At 60.9% G+C, this 24636-nt stretch overlaps 1 protein-coding gene across 1 annotated transcript in view; it reads left to right on the forward strand.

Moving 5' to 3' along the window:
* QSOX2 (quiescin sulfhydryl oxidase 2) overlaps positions 1-24636 on the forward strand; it is a 32149-nt gene continuing 7513 nt past the window's right edge. Inside the window, exons 1-12 of the mRNA XM_032866401.1 lie at positions 1-252; positions 367-494; positions 2686-2983; positions 3292-3417; positions 3477-3912; positions 17009-17109; positions 18997-19045; positions 19653-19758; positions 19902-19992; positions 21282-21427; positions 22633-22767; positions 22958-23087. Of these exons, the coding sequence (XP_032722292.1) occupies positions 1-252; positions 367-494; positions 2686-2983; positions 3292-3417; positions 3477-3912; positions 17009-17109; positions 18997-19045; positions 19653-19758; positions 19902-19992; positions 21282-21427; positions 22633-22767; positions 22958-23087 (1998 nt within the window). The remainder of the gene's footprint in view (positions 253-366; positions 495-2685; positions 2984-3291; positions 3418-3476; positions 3913-17008; positions 17110-18996; positions 19046-19652; positions 19759-19901; positions 19993-21281; positions 21428-22632; positions 22768-22957; positions 23088-24636) is intronic.

The following is a 24636-nucleotide window of genomic DNA, read 5'->3' on the forward strand; positions in this document are numbered from 1 at the left end:
ATGCCCGCTGTTCTGAAGGCTCGGAGGTCGGGCTTGGTGGACCCGGACTGTGCAAATCGTCCTGTTCCCCGAGCGGGAACTGCTGGCTCTGTCCAGGGTCAGGGGCTCCGAGGCTGTTCGATGGCAAGGGGCGCCCCCTCCCGGCGCCTGAGGGTTCCCGGCCAAGGCTGCTCATTGCTGGCTTCCAAAGTAGAAGGGACACGGGGACCCGACGGGCGACCCGACCCAGCGGACCGCTGGCGGCAGTCCCGAGTGAGCAGTGTGCAGAGCGGAGCCATCTCCTCTCCCCGACCTCGCTTCCTCTCCTCCCTGCTTTCCCCTGCATCCCTTTGACCCTGAGTTTTTTTCCCCTGAGATCTGCACCAGGTGACAGGTGGGGGCTTCTCTGGGGCCACAGATGACACCTGTGGCTCGTTCTGGCCCACGGTCCCACCTCCGGTCACCAGCGGGGCAAAGGCTTGTCACACCCCTGCTGCAGGAGGCCTTTTGCTCCTGTAAGTAGCGTCGGTAAGTCTCTGGGTAGCTGAGAGGAGATGTGAATGGGGCCAATGGGGGATCCCGATTTGCCTTCCCTGGGAAAGCCTGGCTGCTGCAGAGGGAGGTCCCAGATCGGAGCACACAGCCCAGGCTCTCATCTGGAGCTCTAAGTCAGGACAGAACCCCACCTGCCTGCTGAGGCCGTGGTCGGCCTCTCCCTCCGGGGAGCCCCACAGGCCATGCCCCCGAGGACCTGGTGGGGACAGGCCGACCGCACACAGGCCAGCTCTAGCGCTGAAACAGGAGAAGGAGGGCGCGGGGAACCAAGGGCTCACGGGCACCAAGCACCAAGCTACAACCCCGACAGGCCTCACCCCTGCCCCTAGCCGCAGAGGTAGGCCTGTTCAGACCCCACTCAAGACGCAGACAATCCCGGGGGCCCTCAGGAAGTCCTTATTCTGTGGGAAACACGCCCTCCACCGTTCACTCTCCCCTGGAAGGCATCGTCACAACCGACCCTCAGAAAGAAGCGTCTGACAGCCTTCTGCCCTGGTGCTGGCCCGAGGACCAACCGGAAAGTGGAGGAAACTGCCTTCCGGGGGAAGTAGAAACCACACCATCCGGCCCTCAGACCTGTTCTGTAAAAACAAACAAACAAGGCAAATGGTCTGGAGGTTCCTATTTATGTGGGGGCTCTCTCCGCCCTTCGGGGTAGCCCTGGCTGCTCCACCAAAGCACCCTCCCCCCATACAGACGGGAGACTGAGCACCCCGTCATTCCTCTCTCCTCCCACTGCAGGAACAAGCGCTGGTGGAGGGAGGGACCCCTGGGCCGGTCTCCCACCCGTTCTCACTCCAGGACTTGAAGCAAACAAAAAAGGCCACAAGAAAAGGTTCGGCTGATCTTGACAACTCTCGAGGTCCCTGTAGAAGCCAGCCGGGTCTTCCATCTTCCCGGGAGAGACAGTATGTTCCTCCCGAATTGGACCCTCTCTGTCTCTGAAAAGGATCACCCGTGTGGGCAGCCAGGACTTACGGAGCCGAGCCATGGACAACGGGAAACCCCGACCCTCCTTGAAACCTCCGGCCTCCATCTGAGCCCCCCTCAGATGGAACGAGGGGAGGCCCGAGAGCAGGGGCGGCAGGCTCCACACAAGGAAGAGGAGGAGGAGAGCCTCTAGAGGAGGCTGACACCCTTCCACGTCCCACTGGGAACCGGGCTGTCCCGATGGGGGGGGGTCCTATGCCTCTGAGGAAGGGAGATGGAGGACCAGACATGCCCCTCGATGCGTCGCTGAGCATTTCGAACACACATGCGATAGGCCTCTTTTTAGAAAAGTTCTGAGAGGCCCTGAGTAATCTATTAAACTTAACAATCCGGATCCTGATAATTACTAGGGACAGCTTACTCTTAAGGACACATTTGTCACCCATCTACATATATATTTTTTTTATTTACTTGAGAGAGATCGACAGAGAGAGAGAGAGCACAGAGAGGTGGAAGCAGGCTCTCCGCTGAGCGGGGAGCCCGACACGGGGCTTGATCTCAGGACCCCAGGATGGTGACCTGAGCTGAAGGCAGACACTTAACCACTGAGTCCCCCAGGCTCCCCTTGCTCAGGCTACCTCTGACATTAGGAAAAGTTACAAAGATCTCCTCGCGGACCCGAGGACAACCTCCTGAGGACGGCTACCGCCATCTTCCACACTAGGTGAGGCACCTCGGGGAGCTCCCCCAGGAGACACAACTTGCATGGCCCGCTCTGCTGCCCACGTCCTGTTAAGGGTCAGGAATACTCCCCCTCCATAGGAGATGAACCTCTAACAGATCTGAAGCTTCTTTTCAGGAAAAACGCAGCCCTTTCCTCGATGCCAGAAGAGTAATGACTATTAGTCTTTCTCCGTCATTCACAGCTTTAGGTGCTGTCTTGCTTCATTTTGCTGCGGGATTACACGCAGCGCCTCCCTAGAGTGGGAACCTGTCAGAGGCCCTGGTTATGCTGCTCCTGCCTTTCCTATACAGACTTATTTATTTATTTATTTGGATCGCACAGGCACCAGCTGGGGGAAGGGCAGAGGGAGAGAGTATCTCAAGCAGACTCCCGAACTGCGGAGCCCACCACCCTGAGATCACGACCTGAGCCAAACCAAGAGTCAGATGCCCGACTGACTGAGCCCCTCCGGCGGCCCTGCTCCTTTCTTCTCATAGCTTCAGCCCTGTGGGCTACCTTGGCCTTGGGCCCACTGAACTCATCGGTTGGGCACCGCCCAGCACCTGTATTTGGGAGCAGAAGGGCAGCCTTAAGCCCGTTAAGTGTGTGGTGGTGCGCAGCCCACACCCGTCCGCGCTCTGCACTGCTGATCGCGTGTGCGCGGTCCCCACCAGGCACCTGCAGGCTGACCGGCCAACTCAACGGAGTGGGCCAGGGCGCAGGCCAACCTGTCATTCCACTGGAGGGTCCATGGCTGCAGACTTGAGCGACTACTCCAGGCTCTCCAGGTCTGCGGTGGGGATCCCCTCATGCAGGGAACCCCCTCCTTGGGTCAACGTGTGGCTCTTGACAGCAAGGCCCCCAGCTGCCTCCAAGCACACGGCTCCCCGGGACCAAGGCGGAGCCCTCTGGTCACCACGGAAGCACGGCCCATCGGGGCACATCGGGGCAGACAGGCGGGCCCGCGTTTCTCGGGCCGCGGGCACACAGAGCGCTGAGCCGCGGGTCCCGGGAAGCGAGGACCGGGCGCCTTGGCCCTACACGGGAAGGTCCCCAGGCCGGCCGGGGGAAGCGGTCGGCGGTCAGCGGCTCCCCTCCCGCAGCGCGCGCTGCCCGGCGGCGGGGACGCGGCCCAGACTGAGATGCCCCGGAAACCGAGCTCAGGGCAGCGGAAGCCCAAGTCCAGGCGGGGCCCTTCGGGACTAAGTTTCCGGCCAGAAGACGGTGCGGTGAGGCCCGCACGTCGGACACGAAACCTTTTCAGTCGCTAAACCCGGCGACCCTGCAGGGGGCGGGGCCGGGGGCTCGGGGGCGGGGCCGGGCGCGCGCGGCGCACGTGACGCCGGTTGCCAGGGTGAAAGGTCAGGCGCGCCGCGGCACTCCCAACATGGCGGCGGCCGAGGCGGCCGAGGCGGCGGCGGGGACGGCCCGCAGCTTGGGAGCCCCGGCCCCGGCGGGGGCGGCGGCGGCGGCGGCGGCCCGAGCCCGGCGGTTGCCCCCTCTGCTCGTGCTGCTGGCGGCGGCGGCGGCGGGCCCCGGGGCGGGCGGCGCGGCGCGGCTGTACCGCGCGGGCGAGGACGCCGTGTGGGTGCTGGACAGCGGCAGCGTGCGCGAGGCCACGGCCAACAGCTCGGCCGCGTGGCTCGTGCAGTTCTACTCCTCGTGGTGCGGCCACTGCATCGGCTACGCGCCCACCTGGCGGGCCCTGGCCGGGGACGTGCGAGGTGAGGCGCGCCCTTGAACCCTCTCCCGCCGGCGGCGCGTACGGCGGGTGCTCGGAGCGGGCCGACGGCTTAGCCCTCCGGATGCGCCGGACGCCTGCGGGGGCAGCCCGCACCGGCCCCGGACCGCACGGTCTCGCCCGCCGCCGGGGGCCGGGCCCGGGGCGCCTCGCCGGCCCCGCGCGGCTCAGCTGGGGCGCGGTGGGGGGCGTCCGCTGCACCCGCCCGCCAGCTGGCAGAGCTTTGAGGTGGAGCTCCCTGGCCCGGGAGTCGGAGCTGCCCTCCGCACGGGGAGGGCCGGCCGCGGTCCAGCTGGCGCTCGCTAACCTCTAATTACGCGTTTCCGTGGGCAGGAGCGGAGCAAATTGCTGCATTTTCTTCTGCGCTTTTGTTTCTGGATCTGACGTCTTCCTCTGCTTTGATTTTCTTCTCCATCACGGGACAGACTCATACACTACTTAAAAGCCTAAATAAGATTTTTGTGCAAAATCGTAAATGATTATCTGTTTATTTTATTTTTAAGATTTTGTTTATTTGACAGAGACAGATCACACGTAGGCAGAGAGAGAGAGAGAGAGAGAGAAGGAGGGAGGGAGGCTCCCTGCTGAGCAGAGAGGCCAAAGTGGGGCTCGATCCCAGGACCTGAGATCATGACCCAAACCGAAGGCAGAGGCTTAACCCACTGAGCCACCCAGGCACCCCAGCAAATGATTATCTTTAAAATGTGTTCTCCTCTTACTTTGGAGTGTTGGGAGCCTTTTTTTTTTTTTTTTTTTTTGTACAGATTTTATTCACTCATTTGACAGAGATCACAAGCAGGCAGAGAGGCGGGCAGACAGATAAGGAGAAGCAGGCTCCCCGATGAGCAGAGAGTCTGACCACGCGGGGCTCGATCCCAGGACCCTGAGATCATGACCCTAACCAAAGGCAGGCGCCCAACCGCCTGGCTCGGGGCGTCCCTGCGTGTTGGGATTCTTGATTCTGAAGGCTTTGTTTTCTGATCTCGTTTTCTTAAGCCGCCAGTGTTTGGACCCGAGGTCAGAGGCTAGGAGGTGGACAGACTGCCCCTTAAAGGTTCTCTTAAAGCCTTTTCTCTGAGAACAAACAAGCATTTTAATAACAGAACTTTTCAGTTGTCATTTGTTTTTTAGTGGCAGAAGCGACATGTAAATTCAAATGCAAATGCGGGTATCTGTCTGTGGCAAAACATTTGTCACCTATTTTGTGTGTATTTTGATTCACTCACTGGGCATCTGAAACAGAAATGCCGTGAGCCAGATTCGAACATTGCAGACTGTTCTGTGTTGAACCAGCATGTAAGGGGCCATGGGGCTTGGACGGAAGGTTCCTTCTAGAAATGAGGGCGGTAAAATCCATACCTAATGGGGTGATTAACTCAGCTGTTTGCTGAATACAGTTATCTTAACAGGATTGGACGCTGTCCAAGTCAGGCCTGTGGTGGAAGGGAGATGTGGCTGGAAGTGAAAAGCAGCTGTGGTCTGAGGGAGGGTGAGGACAGCTGCAGGAACACCTGGGCAGAGCCCTCGGCACTGGGGAGTGGCCCACTTGGGATCCCCAAAGAGAGGTCACCTGGGGACTTGTTAGAAAGACAAGGGCCCCAATCCAGGCCCAGCCTCCTGTCAGCACAAGCCCCACGTCTGCAGGATCACTGTTCTCAGGGACGCTGGGCCTCGGGAGACACCTGCATGTTAAGGTTCATGGCCAAGAGCGCCAGGAATCACAGCACATGACCTCTTCCTCGTGGATGTCTGCCACACACAAGAATTCCTCAGGAAAGGAGTGCGCTAAGTCTAAGCCTTTGCTTCCCTCTTGATCTACCACAGGGTCCTTTTTGTGCCTAATTTCAGCCAACTCCCCATGGAATCACAGGGAAGAAGCACCCTTTCCCCACCCCTGGCCGCCCACAGGGGAGCAGATGCCCATTGTTCCCCATGTGAATGCAGGCTTTCCTCCCCCTGTCACCGCTTGGCCCCATCAGTCACTTGTGAATTCGGCTGTCCGGTCCCTGGGGCACACAGACCTTGGCCTGGGCCACCACAGGGGCCTCTCACCACCGCTCTTAAAATGGAGAGCACCCAGCCAGGTTTTTCCATCCACCACTCCTCCAGCCCCATCTCAAGGCTTCTGGAAAGTGGGATAGGCTTGGCTCCTCGGTGAGATTGCCTGGGGTCAGGGGAGCTCTGTCTCCCCTGCGTCCCTCCACCATTGCTACCTCAGGGACCTCTGCCATTTGCTCCGAAGGGACTAAGGGACAGGACAGGAGGGGTGGTCTGCAGGGGGTGGGGCTCCTCCCAGTTCCAGGAACAGCTGAGGGGGGCCTTTGTTTTTCTAAAAGAGAGGTTGAAGTTTAACACTTCACTGACATTTTCAAGGTTTTGAAATAAGTGTTTTTCCTTGTAAGAAGGCTTAACAAACAAAAGGTCTACTGTTGGGTGTCGCCAGTGTTTCTGTGGATCTGGCTTAGGCCTGTCAGTTCTAAATCCTTTGCAAAACAGAACCCTGCTGTGTTCCTGGAAATCATTTAGCCCCGAGCTCTGAGCTCCGCCTGCGGTGCCGCAACCCACCGCTTTCCGCCCGGGAGCTGTCTCTGAACTAGCTCTAGGGAAACTTGCTCATCCCGAAGAGTGTCCCTGTCAGGGTCAGGGTCACCAAGGCCTCAGCCTCTGTGCTTGTGGGTCTCGCATGTACTCCTGTCTTGCGGAAGCAGGCAGATTTTCTGCAACAGCCCTGGAGTCCTAGGTAAGGCTCAAAGGGGAGCCAGAGACTTGGCGGGCAGTCACAGCGCACACCTCTTCTCCCTGCTCTGTGAGGGGTTGTTGGTGTCACCCATGTCCTGGATGGTGATGCCTGGAGGTCGTTCTCTTAGGGTCACACAGCTGAGTGACAGGCTCTGTGGCTCCGAGACCTATGGCTCCCTCTGCGTGGTGGCCATGAGGCAGGTGCTCATTCCTGCCCAGAGTCCACTCTGGCTTGCCCCCCTTGAGCTCCTCACCACGCAGTCTGGTTTTCCCACCCATGCTGGCCTGTTGGAGATGAGCTAGGACTGCTTGGTGTCCCCCATGGGCGCACATCCAAGCAGAGAGGGTGGAGAGTAGGGGTGGCGGCTGATGGGGGAGGGGTGACGACACCAGCAAGAGCTACTGGTCAGTGCACCTGCAGGGGTGTGCAAGGTGGGAAGCCGCAGGAGGCTTCCGGGAGTCTGCCTGGACCCTGGAGAGGGTGGACAGAAGGTGGGAGGCAGGCAGGGGGTGACATCCACCTGTTATGGCCCCAGGAAAGCCTGTTGTGCCCCCCACCCCTGGCCCAGGTAGCTGTGGTTAGCCCCGAGTGAGACACGCCCGTGAGACCCAGACTGTGTGATGCCTGTGGCCAGAGGAGCACCACTCGGCACTGCCAAGCTCAGTGATGTCAGGTGTGAGAACTGGGTCATCAGGGTGGGGGGAATGGGGGCTTTTCCTCTCTCTGGCCAGCATTGTGAGGCTTCAGCCATTTGCCAGGAGAGAGGCTTGCGGCCAGGACGGCAGTGTCCCATCGGGCTCTGGAACAGCCGCCCAGGACTGTGTGTGGAACTCTTTCACCCCTGTGCTGGGCTGTGCTGGGGTGGGAGCAGCGCGGAGACCCTCCCTCTGCTCCCAGAGGACGCTGAGCAGAGTGTGCCCGGATTCCATCCACCTCCAGTAACTTCTGGATGGCTCAGGCTGGACCTGCTGCTCACTACGTGGGCTCGATTTCTACCCAGACTTACATATGTTTCTTTTTTTTTAATGTAAGCTCCTTGCCCAGCGTGGAGCCCAGCACAGGGTTTGAACCCTGAGATCGTGACCCGAGCTGAGATCCCAAGTCGGACACTCAACGAAGCCAGCCAGGCGCCCCTACCCAGGCCTGTGTAGCTTAAACTTGCTCTTGAACTTGGAGCCTGAGCCTGAACAAGAAGACCTTGTTGAAGCAGGAAAGGGCCTGCACAGGGGGAAAGAGTGTCCTCCGGTGGCTGGAAAGTGCAAACCCCACCACCCTGGCTTCACCTGGAGGGAGACACCCCCCCGCCCAGTGCGGCTCTGCCTTCCAGACAACCCTCCTCTTGCTCCCTCCAACCCCAGGGGGGAACGACTCCATACTGTGATCGTTTTCTAGGACAGATTGATGCCTGCCTGCAAATCAGACTTACAGAGACGTTTTATTAGAACTTGGCAAGTAGTGGTACGAGGTTCAATCCTGTAAGTTAAGAATAGAGTTACTTGAAGGGTAAACATGAAATAAATTTCAGTTTGCTGTTACACAGAAGCTTACGTCTTTGACAGATAGGTTTTCAGCCTGTGGTACTGAAAGTGGGCAGGCCTGAGAGCAGCGTGGAGCGTGGCTTGCAGACTCCTCTGGGTGCCCCTGGAGGCCGCAGGGCCTCCCAGCTGGTGCCCTCCCCCCGTCTGGTTGGGGTGGCCTGACATTTTGTCAACCAAGCGGTTTGCATTCAGTTTAGAGTGTTTCTGTCCTTTGTATGGTGGGGTCTAGACAGGTGGGAAAGGCAGGAGGTGGGGAGGGTATGAGTTGAATGAGGCAAGTACCCCGAAGCTAGACCTTTGAAATAGTTTGCATTTTACTTGATAAAATAGACTGTCTCTTTTGTGTTTGCATGAATGCCTCCATCTGCCAGCGCGTAAACCGAAATTCTCCCTCTGCTGCTTTCCTCGCCAGCCTTCCCGCCCAGCGCAGGCAGGCTTCCTTTCCCAGACGGACAAAGGCCTGGTGAGGTGTCAGCCCTCCCCTCCGCTCAGCGGCCGGGTTCAGGCGGGCGGGCTGGTCAGCCGGCTTAGTTCTGCGGAGTGCTTGAGGACCGGTGTCCCAACAGCCTCTGTGCGCTGGCCCGTGGCACTGTCCTCGCCCCGTCCATGCTTCTGCGTGCTCCCTATGGAAGTAGAGTCTGATGTCTGCCCTGCGTCAGTCCTGCGTGTTGGAACTTGTCCTGAGTATGTTCTGTGTGGCCCTGGGGTGCGAGAAACTGTGAACAAGACAGCGCAGATCCAAGTGGAGCCTTGTGCCTGAGGGGATGGGACAGTGAACAGAAACACAAAATGAGGCTAATGGAAGGTCATGAGTCCTAGGAGAGTAAACGGGAAGATTGCGTGGGCACTAGGTGGCGGTGGAAGGCGTCGGGTGGCATGTGACACTCAGAACATGAGGGGCGCGCCACAGCCGGTGTGCCACGGCCCCGAGACGGGCAGGACCACGGGCATCCGAGGACTGCAAGGGGCCACCACGGCTGTCCGGTGGCGAACCGGGGGAGGTTCCAGTGGGTCAGGCAGCCAGCGGGACCTATGGCTCCAGGCTTGTAGGCTGGACGGACTGCAGGAAGGAGGAGCAGCTTTAAGTAGGCGGTTATATGATCCGGTTTCTCGGCTTAAAAATGCGGCTGGCCTGGAGAACCGAGGGCCAGGAGTGACGGGCGGGGTGAGCCTGCCCTACCAGCGCCAGCCGCCTCCAGGGGGCATTGACCGACCTGGGGCAGCAGATTCTGGCGGAAGAACCCCGGGGGCGGGGACACTTGTCTTTCCGCCGCAGGCAGGGTCTTGGCGTTGACCCTTTGTAGTTTGTGGACAGGAAGAAGGACTGTGTTCTAGGCAGTGTTTTTGGATCCATGAGTTTTGGTCAAAGCTCACCAAGTGGGACGTCTTCCCTCTGGGGAGTACAGCAGGCTTGGGGATTTCCCGCGTGTATTTCAAGGGCATACCCCATGTCCCTGCCCTGGGCCACTTTCCACACTGGGCTAGTTTTCTTTTCTTTCTTTCTTTCTTTTTTTTTTTTTTTTTTTTTTTTAAAGAGTTTATTTATTTATTTGACAGACCGAGATCACAAGTAGGCAGAGAGGCAGGCAGACAGTGAGAGGGAAGCAGGCTCCGCTCTGAGCAGAGAGCCCGATGCGGGGCTCGATCCCAGGAACCTGAGATCATGACCTGAGCCGAAGGCAGAGGCTTTAACCCACTGAGCCATCCAGGTGCCTCTGGGCTAGTTTTCTTCTATATCCTGCTGTTATGAAACATTATTTGAAACCTGGAACTATGAAAAAAGAGGGCTGGCGTGTCCTCTCCATGTCATCGAGCCTCGTGTCACGGGCTCCCCCTGGGGCTAGTCTTCTGAGGGACGTTCCAGTGTTGGACACGGCGTGCTCACTCTTGGTTAAGGGCCCTGACTCACCCACCTCATCTGATGGAGGAACAGAGTCCTGTCCTGTGGAAAGGGGAACCCAGCAGTTGGGGGCTTCCTGCCCTGCTGGGCGCTAGCCTGCTGTGTCTCCGAGCCGGCAGTTCCTGGCAGGCCCGGTGCTCCGTCCACGTGCCCCTCCCCTGCTCCTTCAGCGCTCAGTCCGGGAGCACCTTGGGTGCCCATTTGTCCTGTGTTCGTACGAGTCATGCCTCTGCTTGGAAATCGGGCCCTGACACTCGCCACGCATGGATGCAGGGTCTGGAGCCCTCACACTGCCGAAGTTACCAAGTGTCTGGTTTCCCAGAGGCGGCAGAGGGGGGTCTCCTGGGCGCAAAGTTTCCTCGGAGCCCCCGTGGGGCGGTTGGTCAGCAGTCGGCATCCCGAGCGCCTACACTCCCTGGGTGACGCTGCACCTCTGGCCCTTTCACCGCGGGATGAGGACAAGCAGTGGTTAAAATCCAGGGAAACCGAGGTTTTCTTTTATCTTTTTCATTTTTAAGCCATCAGCAGTTGTGCCCTATTTCAAAAGGCAGGGTCCACCTCCTGGGTGCCTGGGAAATTTTGGAGGACTTCGGAGGCTGGTGACTGCAGTCTGGGCGACCTCTAGTTTCCCCGTGGCCGCATCTGCCTCCCAGACCTTGCACATCCCCCGAGCCCAGCAGCCCCGACTCCTCCTCGCCTGGGAAGGCAGGCGGCGCCCCTGAGCGGAGCGCTGGCTCCCCGCTTCCAGGGGGCAGAGCGGGGCAGGACCAAGGGACCTCGTTCTGTTGTCTTTTGGGAGGTTGTGCCTGCGACAGCCTAGTGGGGACAGCAAGTAGGGAGGGGATGCACGCCGCGTGGGCTGGGTGCGGCGTGCGGGGAGGGCTCAGGCTCCACGTCCAATGGGTCAGCCGCCCTGCACCCTGGCCCTAACCCCGGGGACTTTAGAGGGTAATTGCTCCGGTGCCGATGACCTGTGCCCAGTTCAGCCAGAGTCTGGGGGGCCCGACAGGGGTGGCCACATGTGAACATTGGACCTGCCTAGGGGTACAGGGTGGGTCAGGACACTGTCTACCCAGAATCCCGGTGCTGGGCTGGGCACTGGCTGAAGAGGAACTGTCCCGACCTCGCTCAGCACAGCTGCCGGCGCCCAGGGAGGGCCACCTCGCCCCGTACTCCTGGGTGCCAAGATGGGAGGCGGCAACCAGTCTGCAGTCTCTGTGCCACCAGGACCCCACGCTGCTGGTCAGAGTGATGTCACTCCTCCCCCTGAAGTGTGTGAGTCCCTCCCGAGACCCGCACCCTCACAGGACTGGCCCAGCCCCTGACTCTGGAGCCACTCATGCTGGCCACCCCCCACCCAAGCTGCCTGCTAGCCTCTCCCCTTCCGTCCCTGCCTCTGGGACCCTGGTCAGTCGCCAGCGTCTGTGAGGACGGCAGTTCCCAGGGTCACTGGGAGTTTGCCATTGGCCTGCGTGAGTGCGGTGTCCCCTGCCACCTCATTGGCTGTGGTGAGTGCTCAGGACACATTCTAGCAGCAGATGCCAAGCAGCCGTGCCCTGCGCAGGGCTGTCAGCCCACCTGTCCTCACACCCCCTTGGAGGGAGGTGTTATCTGGCTTCTGTGTTGTGCCCGCGAGGCTGCGCAGGTTCTCCAGACCCGGTAAGAGGCGGAGCAGGATGTGGGCTGCACGGTCCACCTGATGGGTGTCCTGGTGCCATCTGGCACCGCCTGCCCTCTGTCTGCTCCAGATGGGCCTGCTGGTACGGGGATAGGACAGGCCACTCCAGGGACACCTGGAAGCCTGATGGGAGTGAACTAATTAAAGGGGCAGAGGCCAGGACATGTTAGGGCGTGACCGCAGAAGAAGGACGTGTGTCATGTGGCTGTTGGCGGTGTGAGGTGAAACGCAGCAAGGCGAGAGGGGGGCCTGTCCTGACTGTGTGGCCGGTTGAGAATGGCCTTGCTCCTTGGGAGCCATCAGGGTCCTCTTGGGGCCATACCTGGTCCCAGCTTGCTGCCATCTGCGTGGAGTGTGGCAGGTAGAGGCAGCCTCCACCCCGGACGGCTCCCAGGCCCCTGCTGGTGCCCATCGCCAGCACAGCCTGCCTTGGCGACGTCTCCTGCTTCTGCACGCAGGCCTCCCCTTTGTCAGGCAGAGAAGAATCCCCCTTCTCGCCCCCCATGTCCCTGGGGTGGCGCGTCGTCAGCACTGCGCTGGCAGAGCGGGATCGGCCTGTCGTGTGCCGCTCGCCCTGCGTTGGGATGAGTAGGAACAGCCATGCTCAGGTGGAAGCGGTGTCACGAGTGTCACGGGGAGGAAGGGGCAGAGGAGGTGAGGACCATCAGCCACCTGGCGCTTTTGTGACGCCAAGCGACAGTTTCCTGGTTACTGTCCTCAAACTCAGGATGGCCCAGCTCGGGGCTGGGGCAGCCCCGAGGCCCGGGCAAGGGAGGCGGCACTGGGTGCCCCTCATTTAGCCTGTGGGGCCTAGGCGCCGGCTCTCTTGCCTGTAAAGTCACGTCACAGTCGTGGGCACCAGAGCTGAGCTGGGCTGCCGTGGGTCAGAGCGTTTTAGATTGTGGAGTCCTGCACGAGATGCAGGCGGTGACGTGGCCGCCCTTGCAGAGCAGTTTGGCTCTTGGGGGTCGGGTCGAGCCCTGGGGGCACCGGGAATGGGAAGCAACCCCTCTGCCGTGTTGCTGCGCGGGGCGCCGGCTGCTCGGCTGCACCTGCGACTCGGAGCGGGGCTCCCCGCGGAGCGGACACAGCTCCTGCCCGTGCACGGAGGGCCGTGGTCTGGTGGAGGGATGGTAGAAAATATGCTGGCAATACAAGGATAGGTGGTTTTTCCAAAGAACTGGTTTTCTGTGTGTTTCTCGAGGAGACACTGTGCAGAGGCTCGTTGAGGACGTGGGTGATTCATTCCACATGTGACCATGTGCGGTTCAGAGGAGTACGCGTGTGCCGCATGGCGGGGGGGGGGGGGTTTGAAGGAGGGAGGGTCTTCGTGTGGAGCTGGTAGGATAAAGGGAGAGCAGAACCTTGAGAATATGTCAGTCGGCACACTCGTGTTGCGTGTGCTCCGCGTGCCTGTGACGGCAGGTGACAGTGGTGCCACCAAGCGGATTGTGAACCCCAGGCAGATTCCTTAATCTCTCTGACACTCCGCTGTAACATCCCGCCTCTTTGACCCGGCAGACTTCGGTAGGTGGTGGCTTGGTAAGAAAGCTTGTAAAATACGGTGTAGTTGACTTTGTTTTGGATGCAAGACTGGTGGGGAGCTCTTCTTGCCATTTTAACTGTGCCTGGGCAGAAAGTCAGGGCAGGCCTTTCTGTGGAGGTGACATTTGTGTTGAAATCGATGAATAAGGCAGCAAGTACAAGTTGCAGGAAAGCGTGTTCCCCCAAGAAAGAGCAGGTGCAAAGGTCCTGGGGCAGGAGTGCGCTTGGACCTGTCTGTGGCTTGAGGGGAAGAATGAATGAGGAAGAGATGAGGGTACAAGTCAGCTGATGAAATGGCAGAAATGTGCAGAATCTGGAAGGTTCTGAGGACACCCAGAAAGTGATCTTGCCTACAGACATACATGCCTTGCTGAGGGCTAGGCAACCCTCCGGGGTCCTTTCCAGCTAAGGTTAGGATTTGAAGAATCACAGTTCAGTCTCGGTCAGAATGTTTTTTCTTATCATGGAAGCGCAGGAGGTGGGAACAGCTGGCAGATGTTGGGGCCCCAGGGAGGTCAGCCTGGAAAAAGAGCAGCCCAGTCAGCGCGGCCGGTTTGGAGGAAGTACAGGAGCCTGGCTGCTGGCCGCTGCCCGGGGACACAGACTTTATCCTGCGTGTGCTCAGAGCTGGGCACCCGGATGGCACTGCTGAGTCGCGGTAGGGGGGCGGCTGCAGAGGGACGCAGGGACCAGTGGCCGCTTTCCAGCCCTTCCTCTCATCTGGGGCTGCGGGCTGAGCCTGAGGCCGGACAGCCGCTAGTTCTCAGGGCACAGCAGCACGCGATCCTGCCTTCGGGGTTACCAGGGTGTTCACGGGGACTGACAGCCGTTCTTACCTCCGCGGGGGAAGCCAGCATGTTCCCGCTGTCTCCGTGCCCTGTTAGACTCAGGAGGGCTATTGCAGTGTGGCTGGTGCTGCTGTGGCGTTGGGTTGGGTTCCACTCAGCATCATCGTCACGTGCAGCGTCAGGACCCGGGGCTGCTTCGTGGGGTGCTCTTTGGAGCCTCTCTACACTGGGAACTCCGGCAGGTGGGAACGGAGCACAGCACGAGTAGCCACAGGACTCCGTGTCCGCCGGCCCCCTGCAGACTGGGTGGGGGGCATTCGCTTTTGTGTGAAACGTGCTTAGTAAGACTCGGAGGACAAGGAAGTCAGACCGGGTCCCACCGCGGAAACTGCGCCGTCGCGGACGGGGAGGAGTGGTTCCTTCCGCTGCTCTCCGCTTCCGGAGAATTCCGGCTGGATTACTCATCGCGGTTCTACCAGACGCTCAGGGTTAGCCCTCGGGGCAGGCCTTCATTTTCTCACACGCTCTTTCCGGGCAGTGGGTGCTTTTACGTTTTTAAGCATGAAATGACAGCGTGTCATGGAAATTCCCAGGAAACCGTGAAACCCTGCGCTTGTGAGGCAGGGACGAGGAGGCAGACAGGAGGCGTTTTGGCAAGATGAATGGGAAGAGAAGCGAGGATGACAGGCTGGGGGAGGCCCCCCAGCAGGGCAATGTGGGTGCGTATGGAGGGCGGAGGCAGCTGCATGCAGGAGGCAGCATGCAGGATGGAGCCCGCCGACGAGAGCACCGTGTGGCAGGTGGAGGCCACCGCCCCGGAGGGCTCCGTGTGCAGGTGGGGGCCGCCACGGTGGAGGGGGCGGCATGCGGGGGGGCGCCGCGGTGGAGGGCACTGCTGGCACCGCACCGAGCTGCCCGCTCTGGGCCATCTGCTGCCCTAATTGGATGCGAGTATTAACTGTCCTTCCTTAGTTCTATGTAATCCGAGACTCCGGAAAGATGTGACTTGCGGTTCCCGAAGGTTCTGTGATTCTTGCCTGGAGCCCTCTGAAGTGGCCTCGGGACAGGACTTGGTTTCGGGAAGCAACATGAGCGGGACAGTGTTCGGTCCTCGGTGGTGAAAGCCGGCGGTGGGTCTTCCCACGGCGTGGACACTGGTCACTGGCTTCATGAGGACGGAGGAGGGAGGCGAGTAGTTTAGCACAAGTGGTGCCTTAGTTGGGAAACTGGGAAGCTACGGACTTGGCCACGTCCAGAACTGCTCGTGTGGTGCGGGATCTGGTCATGTCTGGTGCCTTCTCTCCTCCCAGGCCCGTGTTCGTTGCAGCCTCTGAAGTTCAAGATCGCAGCCAGGCCCCGGGCAGACCTGTGCGACGTGATTGTTAACCAGATGACGGCATTAGCCCGGCGGTGCCCCGTCAGCACGCCCGGCAGTACGGGGCCTCCTCGAAGTCTGTGCGGGACCTGTGGGAGCCCCCACGTGGCACTCCCTTAGCTGCAGGGGACCAGGAGTGGACCCGCCCACCGCCCCTGGTGGCCCCATGGGCAGTGTCCCTGGAGCGCCTGGGTCCCGCTGGGAGCGCCCCGCCTGGGGAGCGTCCTGCTGCGGTGTCTGCAGACCGCCACACTCCGTGTCCTGCTTCCTCGGGCTGCCCCTAAGGAGCCGGGAGGTGTCTGGCAGCGTTAACTGGGACATCCTCGTGGGAGGGATCAAATCTTTTTAAAGAGAGAATCTCACTTTTTGGAGGATACTGGGGAAGCCGTGCCTTTGAGACTGGCAACCACAGGGCCAAGCCAAGCACTTGTCTCCCTGTGCACACCGCGCCTCGGGTCTGCCGTGAGCTAGGCCCCTCTGTGCACAGGTGTCCTGCCCGTCCCTGATCGGGGGGGAGGGTGAGATGACACGCTGCCTACATTCGGGGGAGGGGAGGGCGGTCTGTCAGTAAGAAGGGAGGAAGGGAGGGAGCCAGAGGTCACCCACCCACAGGGCCAGCTGGGAAGCCATCTCCCCAGAGGCTCAGACTCGAGTCTCCACGCAGGTGCACGCGGGCTCTGGGAGATAAGCAGAGACGTGCGGTCAGCCCAGCCCTGATGTTGGGGGGACCCGAGGTCTTCGACAGGAAGTGCGTGGGGCACAGGGCTGTAGATGGAAAGACACACAGTCAGTCACAGCCTCCTGACCAGTGAAACTTAAGGAGAGGTTGAATCCTGAGGTGGGAGAGAGCGAGAGAGAGTGTGTGTGTGAGAGAGACTCAGTGTGACCGCGGCCACTGCTGGGTGTGACCGGGTGGCGGGGCTGTTGAGTGGAAGCGTGTTTGGAGGGAGGGGGCCGCCTAGCCGGAGACCTTGTGGTACTCACATGTGGCAACATTCCCATGAGAAAGTCTTTAAAGATAAGCAAAATATATGTGTAAAACTGCACCTGTTCTACTCTTAGGACCGGCGCCAGCTTTCGAGGGTCTGGGGGAGGCGTCCACGGGAAGTAGAAGTCGCTTCCCAGAAAGAACGTGGCTCAGACGCCGCGGCCACAGGTTCTCATTTGCACGAGTGCCCGGGAGTGTCGTCGCTAAGCACGCGCGGCCGGGCCTCTCCGCCTGCAGGCGCTCTCGGCGGCCCCTGGGGAAGGCCAGCACCCGCCAGCTTCCGTCCGGCAGAGCCGTGCTCGGGTGGGAGCGGGGCGGCTTGCACACTGGGCAGAAGTCCGTTGGCTGTGTTGTCCGCGATGGGAGAGCCCTGCAGCCCGGGGAGGCTGTGTTCTCCCCTCCAGCCTGACGCAGGAATGCTCTGGGCGCGTGAGGGCTAGATCCAGGACCTGAGGTGGGGCGTGGGCCAGTGGGCCGTGTGGATGCGGGCGCACACCCACACTGAAGGTCACGCTCCTGCTTTTCAGACTGGTCTGCTGCCATCCGCGTTGCCGCTCTGGACTGCGGGGAGGAGGAGAACTACGAGGTGTGCCGAGCCTATGACATCCACTTCTACCCCACCTTCCGGGTGAGCACCCTGCCTGTCCCGCGGCCAGCGCTTCTCCCACCCTGGCCCTCCTCCCGCTCCGCCCGAGGGGCACCTGCCCACGAGATCGACTGCGTGTGTAACTCCTGCACCCGGCATGTGGGGGGGTGTCACTTGGGACTTGGCAGGAACTCGTTTGCACAGGGTCACCCCTGGCGTTCCACCCTCTCAGGCTGTATGTGTTGTGGGGGGCTGTAGCAGTAGCAGAGGAGGGTGGGGTCTGCAGCCCACAGACCCGGTGGGCATGGCCATGCTAAGGAGCCGCTGTGGGCTCCCCAGGTCAGGTCTGTCCTCCCTGCTTCTCTGCCCGTGTGGCCCGTGTCAGGCTCGGGGCCCTCCGGCGCACCATGTATGTGGTGGGTCATGTTGTCAGAGCAACACTGGCAGGTGGCTTTCAGGTGGCCCTACAGGCAGGTTTTACTGTGTTCTTTTTTTTAAGATTTTATTTATTTGACAGACACAGCGAGAGAGGGAACCCAAACAGGGGGAGCGGGAGAGGGAGAAGCAGGCTCCCCGCTGAGCAGGGAGCCCAATGTGGGGCTCGATCCCAGGACCCTGGGATATGACCTGAGCCGAAGACAGAGGCTTAATGACTGAGCCACCCAGGTGCCCCGATTTTACCCTTTTCTTCCACGGGGAGGCCGAGAGTAAACAGATCTGTTGAGAAGGTTCCGAAGGTGCACGTGCAGGGGCCATGTGCACGTGTGTGCGCGCTGCAGTCCCGCTTGGGAGCATGGGTGCATCGGGACGGTATTTACATCCCAGAAAACATGCGGCCTCTGAGGAAGCTTGGAGGCCCTCAGTCTTCCAGCCCCAAAACCCTGTGCTCCGTGTGGCCTGGGGCCCGGTGCTGTCCTGCAGCTCCCGTGGCTGGGCTCAGTGGTAGCCGTGCCTCCGCCCCTAGGGACGCTCCTCCAGAGCTTCGCGGCCTCACCCTCGCCTTCCCTGTGTGAGTTTGATTGTGTTTTAGCTGCACACGCAGGGTGCTGTGCTGGCTGTGAGCCCCAGGCCTTCGGTCTCGCGCTGAACAGGGCTGCCGAGAGCTCCCTCACCCTCGGCGGTGGCTCCGGAGTCCTGAGAACGCCTCCCTGTGTGACCGCTGCTGCGTCCTCTGTTCACGGGCGCTGTGTCCTGCAGCTGCTCCTTCCGTGTGCAGCTTTTGTGACTGATCGGCAGGAGTCCTGGGCACGTTCTCGACGCTGACCTTTCTTTCAATTGCGAGAACGGAGAGGCTCTTCCCCCGGTTTGCAGTTCTCACCCTCTTCCGCATCTCTTCTAGCGAAGAAGGTTTTTAACTTGAAGAGTTTCTTTTCTTCTGCCCCGAGATGTCCTGTGGCATCTGTCACCCGCCATGAAGGTCGGAGCCGGCCAGTGGGATGCACGTTGGTGCTGGGAGTCAGGGAAAGCGCTGGCTGCACGGCCTGGCTTCTGGCCCTGCTGGGTCAGAGAGTGTACATCACGGAGCCCCGACGCGTCTGCCTGGAAACACGGATGGCTGCCGGCGTGCATGGAAACGTGCGGCTCCTTCTCAGTTAACAGGAACTTGCTGGAGCAGATTAACTCAAGCTCTTTTAAGACGATGGTCATTTTCTTGCTTCAAGATTAAACATTTGCACAGGGGTGCCTCGGGCTCAGCAGGTTAAGCGTCTGCCTTCAGCTCAGGTCATGATCTCAGGGTCCTGGGATCGAGCCCCACGTCAGGCTCTCTGCTCAGCGGGGAACCTGCTTCCTCCTCTCTCTCTGCCTGCCTCTCTGCCTGCTTGTGATCTCTGTCAAATAAATTTTTAAAAAATCTTTTAAAAAAACGAGATTAAATATGCAGACACCAGGTCTGGTTGTTTATTACTTGTTCTGTGTTTTTTCTCTTAGTATTTCAAGGCGTTTACAAAGGACTTTACAACTGGAGAAAATTTTAAAGGTAAGGACGAGTTTTATATTTTGTTGTCAGAGTCGCCTCATAAACCCGTTCAAGCGAAGGTGATTTCAGGAGAGCAGGGAGCCCGTGGGACGGGGTCCGTGGGCCTCCACGCCAGCGTCAGCGAATCTGCGTCGGCACCTCTGACCACCTGTCCTCAGACGGCTCAAGCAGTATCATAGTTTCGGCAACAATTTTTTATTCCAGGTTTTGCCTCCCTTGTTAAATTTGACAGTGAAATCTTTTTAAGTAAACTCCTTACTCAAAAACTATTTGGAGAAGTTCATGAACCACGTGCTTGCCTAGTGAATTGTATGAGGGACACCCCCTCCCCCCCGACCGGGAGCCAGTGCCCAGGTCAGGCTCCCGGGGACGGTGGGTCTCCAGCAGGGTCACCGGGCGTGTTCTGAACACTCCGTCTCCACGCCCTGTGTGTGATATTGGCCCCTGGTGCCCGTTTGGTTCCAGACCAGTCACCGTATGCTCTGTCCTGTGCACCCACCGTGGTCTGTCGACGACCATCGGTGCATCCCGCCCGTGTCCATGCGGTGCCATCTGGGGCCCTGGGGCAGTGGCATTCCACGTGGTGACAGTGGCATGCCTCCCGCAGGGCCCGACCGAGAGCTGCAGACGGTGAGGCGGACGATGGTCGACTTCCTGCAGAACCACACAGATGGAGACAGGCCACCTGCTTGCCCGCCATTGGACCCCATTCCGTGCGTACTTGCGTGTCGAGGGGAGTGTTGGGACTGGAGCCGAATTTCGTGAACACGGATTTGCATGAAGTGTGTGGGTGCTGCACGGGAGGGCCAGCCCGCTGCTCTTGGAAGCACTGAAAGCCTCTTTGTTTCTCTCAAAGGCCCAGCGACGTCCTTTCCCTTGTGGACACTCGTGGTGGCCATTACGTGGCCGTCCTGTTTGAGAGCCACGGCTCCTATGTCGGCCGTGAGGTACCGTGTCCGTGTCTGTCCCCGTCTCTCTGTGAGCGTGCCGCAATTCCTTTCCCCACGGTAACGACCTCTTCCTCCTGCCTGTGGCCTTCCCGCATCTCGCTCCCGTTAATTCTTGGGACGTTGTGGTGTCGCTCAGCGGATTGGCTGGTTCGCAGAAAACACTGTGAGAAGGGGCCTCGACGGCGAAGCGGGGGCCCAAGCGGGGCCCCCCAGACCCAGATTTCCGGGCGCCCTGCCTCTTCCCTCGAGGCTCTTTATTTCTTACTCACAGACATCTCCATTAGAATTTTTTCTTGGCTGTGTTGGAAACACTTAACTTTTCCACCAGGTCCAAGATGATATAAAACGTCGTTTCTACAGTGGAACTTTCTTCTGTTCTCTTTCCGTACGTGGGGTCTGAAGCCTCCGCCTCTGGTGCCAGACTCCAGCGTGGAGGATGGGAGGTCCTCAGAGGGCGGAGGGAGCGGCTGGCTGCTGGGGCTCTCCTGCTTGTGCCCAGCGCCTTCCTCCTCCTCCCGCTCACCGTGCTGCCTGCCTCCGGGAGCTCTGGGAGGGAAGGCGGGACACCATGTGCTCCTGGCAGGCGCGCTCGTCAGTGCGCGCTCACGCGGAGGCTACGAGTGTCCGCAGTCTGAACACCGCACTGTGCCTGTGCCTCCGCCTCCGGGTTCCGGCGACATCGTCCCGCCATCTCTGTGGCTGACCGGAACTCCCCGGGCGGCGGGCAGGCTAGGAGGAGCCACCAGCAGCAGGACCAGCATTCTCACCTGGCACCCCCCGTGCTGTCCCAAAGCTGCCTCTCCCTGCTGTGCACTTGTGTCCTCGGGCGGCCCTCCTTTCCCGCATGCAGGGATGCCGGGCGGGGGCTGCTCCCCAGGGCGGGTGGCTGCGGCCATTCCCGGAGGGCACTCTGCAGTGGGGCCGGCGTGGAGAGCGTGGTGCGCACTTCCGGCAACGGCCCCGCTTGGGACACGCGTACCCTTTGGCTGAAAGGAGTTGACAGGTGTGGGTTCCACACCTGATCGCATTGGTGGCGCGCCAGGCTCGGGGGTCATCTCTCAAGCTGTTCCAGCTCCTACGGTTTTGCTGCTGTGGTCCTTTTGCTGCTCCGTCCCTGTCCCTGTGCCTTCAGCCTAAGCAAGGCTGGACGGGGGAGGGAAGGACGGGCTTCGTCCAGATGACACCGTTGGTGGTTTTCATGCTCACGCTGCTTTGTGATCGGTCAAGGTAACGTTTCCTGAGACGCGGCCCCCCAGGGAAGGTGACATTGCTTTGTCCATCCACAGGTGATCTTAGACCTGCTTCCGTACGAGAACATTGTGGTGAAGAGAGTGCTGAGTGCAGAGACGGGCTTCCTGGAGAAACTCGGTGTCTCGTCCCTTCCCTCCTGTTACTTGATTTACCCAAATGGGACGCGTGGATTAATTAACGTGTAAGTGCCGTCTGGCTTCAGGAGTGTTGCGACCCCTGGTAGGATCTGGGGACCCCTCCAAGAGCGCCTCTGGGCTAGACGCCACGCGCCTCGTCACAGTTACGAGCACGGAACCCGCCTGGACGCCATCTGCACGCCCCGAGTGCCACTAGAAAGTGAACAGCCTGAAGCAGGGTGGGAAGGGCCACAGGTGGGAGGGTGAGACGGGGTCCTGGGGCCAGGAGGCCCGCCTGCCCTGGGGGTTGCACGCCCAGCCCCTGGCTTGGAGGTGCCCACATAGCCAGCCATGACTCGGCCACTGTTGGAGCGTCTCAGTGCGCTGGGACACGGCCCACCAGGACGCGCTTCCTCCATCCCTGGGCTCCTGGCTCGTCTGGGAAGCAGCCCCCCCAGAGCCTCAGATGCGCCCCCGGTCCTTAAGAAGCGGAAGTCAGGGTGGGCGGGGCCGCCTCCGTGGATTGGGTCATTCCTGCCGTCCTCTGCGAGCGGGCTCATCCCAGCCCGGCCCCCTGGGGCTGGCCCCGCAGCAGAGGGTGCCAGCGCCACGTCTGCAGCAGGAACTATCCCCGACAGTGTCCCTGAGCAGAATGCCATTTTGAAGAACAATGTTTGTTCTACATCAAAAGCCCTGTTGGTAGCACTTCTCCACATGAAGTGACGCGGATATTGGAGTCAGAAGGAGCCATGAATGTCATTGATGAGCCCTGAGCTCCTTTGCAGGGGCTCGGGAATCGCCTTCACATACCCTCCGAGTACGAGCTCCTCCCCGCCCAGGCGAGGGCCCCCCGGTCCCCGGATGTCCCCGCAGCCCTGACTGTCCGACGCCCCACTTGCAGCTGGCAGGGTACCGGCAGAGGCCTTGGGCATGCCAGAAGCCGCAGCTGAGGAAACCTGTTACTGGTCCTCATCGTGGCTACAGCTCGGTGATTTGTGGCTCTGTCTTAACCTCCCAGGTCGGGGGGGCCGGCCCGCTGATGCCCGCGCTGCCAGCATCCTGCCCTGCCGCCCACAGCGCCTGCAATGGAGGCCCAGAGCGTGGGTGGGCTGGGGGGTCCGGACAGGCTCCGTCCGTTGCGGAGGGAGGGCTCCTCTCGCTCGGGGAACCCGGGTGCCTGGGTGACCGGCGCGTGCTCCGACACCTGCGGAGGGGGCCAGGCCCCTGGAGGCGCCCTGGCCCGCGCCCACACCTGGCCCCTTTCTCGCAGCGGGAGGCCCCTCCGATCGTTTTTTTCCTCTTATTTGAAGTCGTTGCCGGATGTGAGGAAAAAATTGCTTTCATTGCCTGAAAAACCCAGCAAGGAAGAGAATCCCGAAGTCGTGGTTTGGAGAGATTTTGACAGGCAGGTACCCTCAGGCCTGAGCTGGCCCGGGCGAGGCTGCGTGCACGGGTGCCCGCGCAGCCCTGAGCCGTGGGCTTCACTCACTCACCCCTGCCGCTGCGGGGGCGCGGGGGTCCCTTGGGGCGGGCGCAGGGGGAGGGCGCGCTCAGGCGACGAAGGGGCTCACAGGCCTTGCGGTGTTTGCTCTCAGGGGGAAGCTCTACACGGCGGACCTGGAGTCGGGGCTGCACCACCTCCTGAGGGTAGAGCTGGCCGCCCACAAGTCTCTCGCGGGGGCCGAGCTGCGGACACTCAAGGACTTCGTCGCCGTCCTCGCCAGGGTGCGCTGCGTCTCACCTGGGCCGCGGGGGGGCTCAGGAGGGCACCCGGGGGCGTGGCGGGGAGCGCAGCCGGCCTCCGTTGGAGGACTGCTCTGTCTCCAGTGGCACGGGCCTGCGCTGGCTCTGCCCCTGCTCAGCACTCGGCAGTTCTGAGCCCCGGCCATGTGGCGGAGGCCAGGTCGCTGCTTGCCGGTGACCAGACGAGGTGTCAGGGCGGGGCTGGGGACGTGTGGGCAGGGAAGCTCGGCAGGCAGAGGGCAGGAGGAGGCCGCCCAGCAGCCCTGCCTGTGCAGGGTGTGTCCAGTGGGCCGGGTGCGGGGGTGGCAGCACCCCACCTTCACTGGTGGGCGGAGTGGAGAGGGTGCGTGGGCGGCTTGGCGTCAGTCGGGAGCTGTGGCTGTCGGGTCACCTTTCTGCCGGGAGCCCTTAGCTCCCGGGCCAAGAACCCAAGGCCTGTTCTCCTTGGGCCAGAGCAGCGGGAAGCAGGAGGTCATCCCTCTTCCCCAAGGAGTGCCTGGGGCCCCTCTGCGCTCTCACGTCGGGGAAGGCCTCGGACACAGTGGCCTGAGGACAGAGCCCTCTGCCCCGTGTCTGGCATCACAGTCATGCCTGTTGTCTCTAAGAGGGAAGCTTTGCTCGGAAGGATTTCCCTCGGGGCACCCGGCTGGCTCTGTCGATGGCTCTGCAGCTCTGGATTTCGGGGTTGGGGATTCAGGCCCCACACTGGGCATGGTGATGATTTAAAAATAGATAAGGGGCTTCTCTCGCGGCAGGTAAGGGGCTTGGTACAGTAATTCCCCTTCAGCACTTCCACGGTGTGTCGCACACTTGTGTCCCATGACTTCGGAAAGAGAAGGAAGGAGGCCAGACTCACAGCCCCAGGAGTAGTGAGTCCCATGACGTGTTCCAGTGAAGAAAGGTTGTATAGGCAGGTGTGTGGCCCACGGTACCGGTCCCGGCCCAGAGCCCCGCGGTCCTCTCTCCTCTGCCGCCTCGTCCTCTGCCTCAGGCGTGCAGCTCTGTGGTCGGGGTGACCATCCGTTTTTCTTTCTGAAGCTTGGCTGGACCTGGAAGCTAGAGGCCGGCGTGTCGCTAGCAGCACATTGCAACGCGCGGAGGAAATGGTTCTGCAGCCGTGAGCTGTGCTGGCCCCGGGGCAGGGGGCCTCGCCGTCTCTGAGCTCTGGACGGCGTGTCAGGTGCTCGGGGAAGGGCTGCGCCCGCCGGTTGCGGAGCCGGTGCTGCTCTGAGCGCGAGGGGCCGCGGCTGCGTGGCCGGCACAGACACTTCGTTAACCAGCACAGCGAACCCTCTGGGATGAGAGCCCCTGTGGGATGCGCCTCTTCCACGTGGTTCTGCAGTCAGACGGCAGGGGGGCAGGCGGAGGGAGCACGGAGTGCCGCAGCGGCCCTGCGTGTGTTAGCTCGGGGCCGGATAAGTCAGTCGTGGTGCTTCCAGAAAGGGCCGCAGGGCCCTCCGCCACATGATGCAAGAGGCAGGTTGTGGCCATGTCGTCTGTCACCGTGAAGCAGTTGCCAGCTGGGGCTCCG

Source organism: Lontra canadensis, unplaced genomic scaffold, assembly GCF_010015895.1.
Source record: "Lontra canadensis isolate GAN:19392208 unplaced genomic scaffold, GSC_riverotter_1.0 scaffold30, whole genome shotgun sequence".
NCBI classification, from domain to species: domain Eukaryota; kingdom Metazoa; phylum Chordata; class Mammalia; order Carnivora; family Mustelidae; genus Lontra; species Lontra canadensis.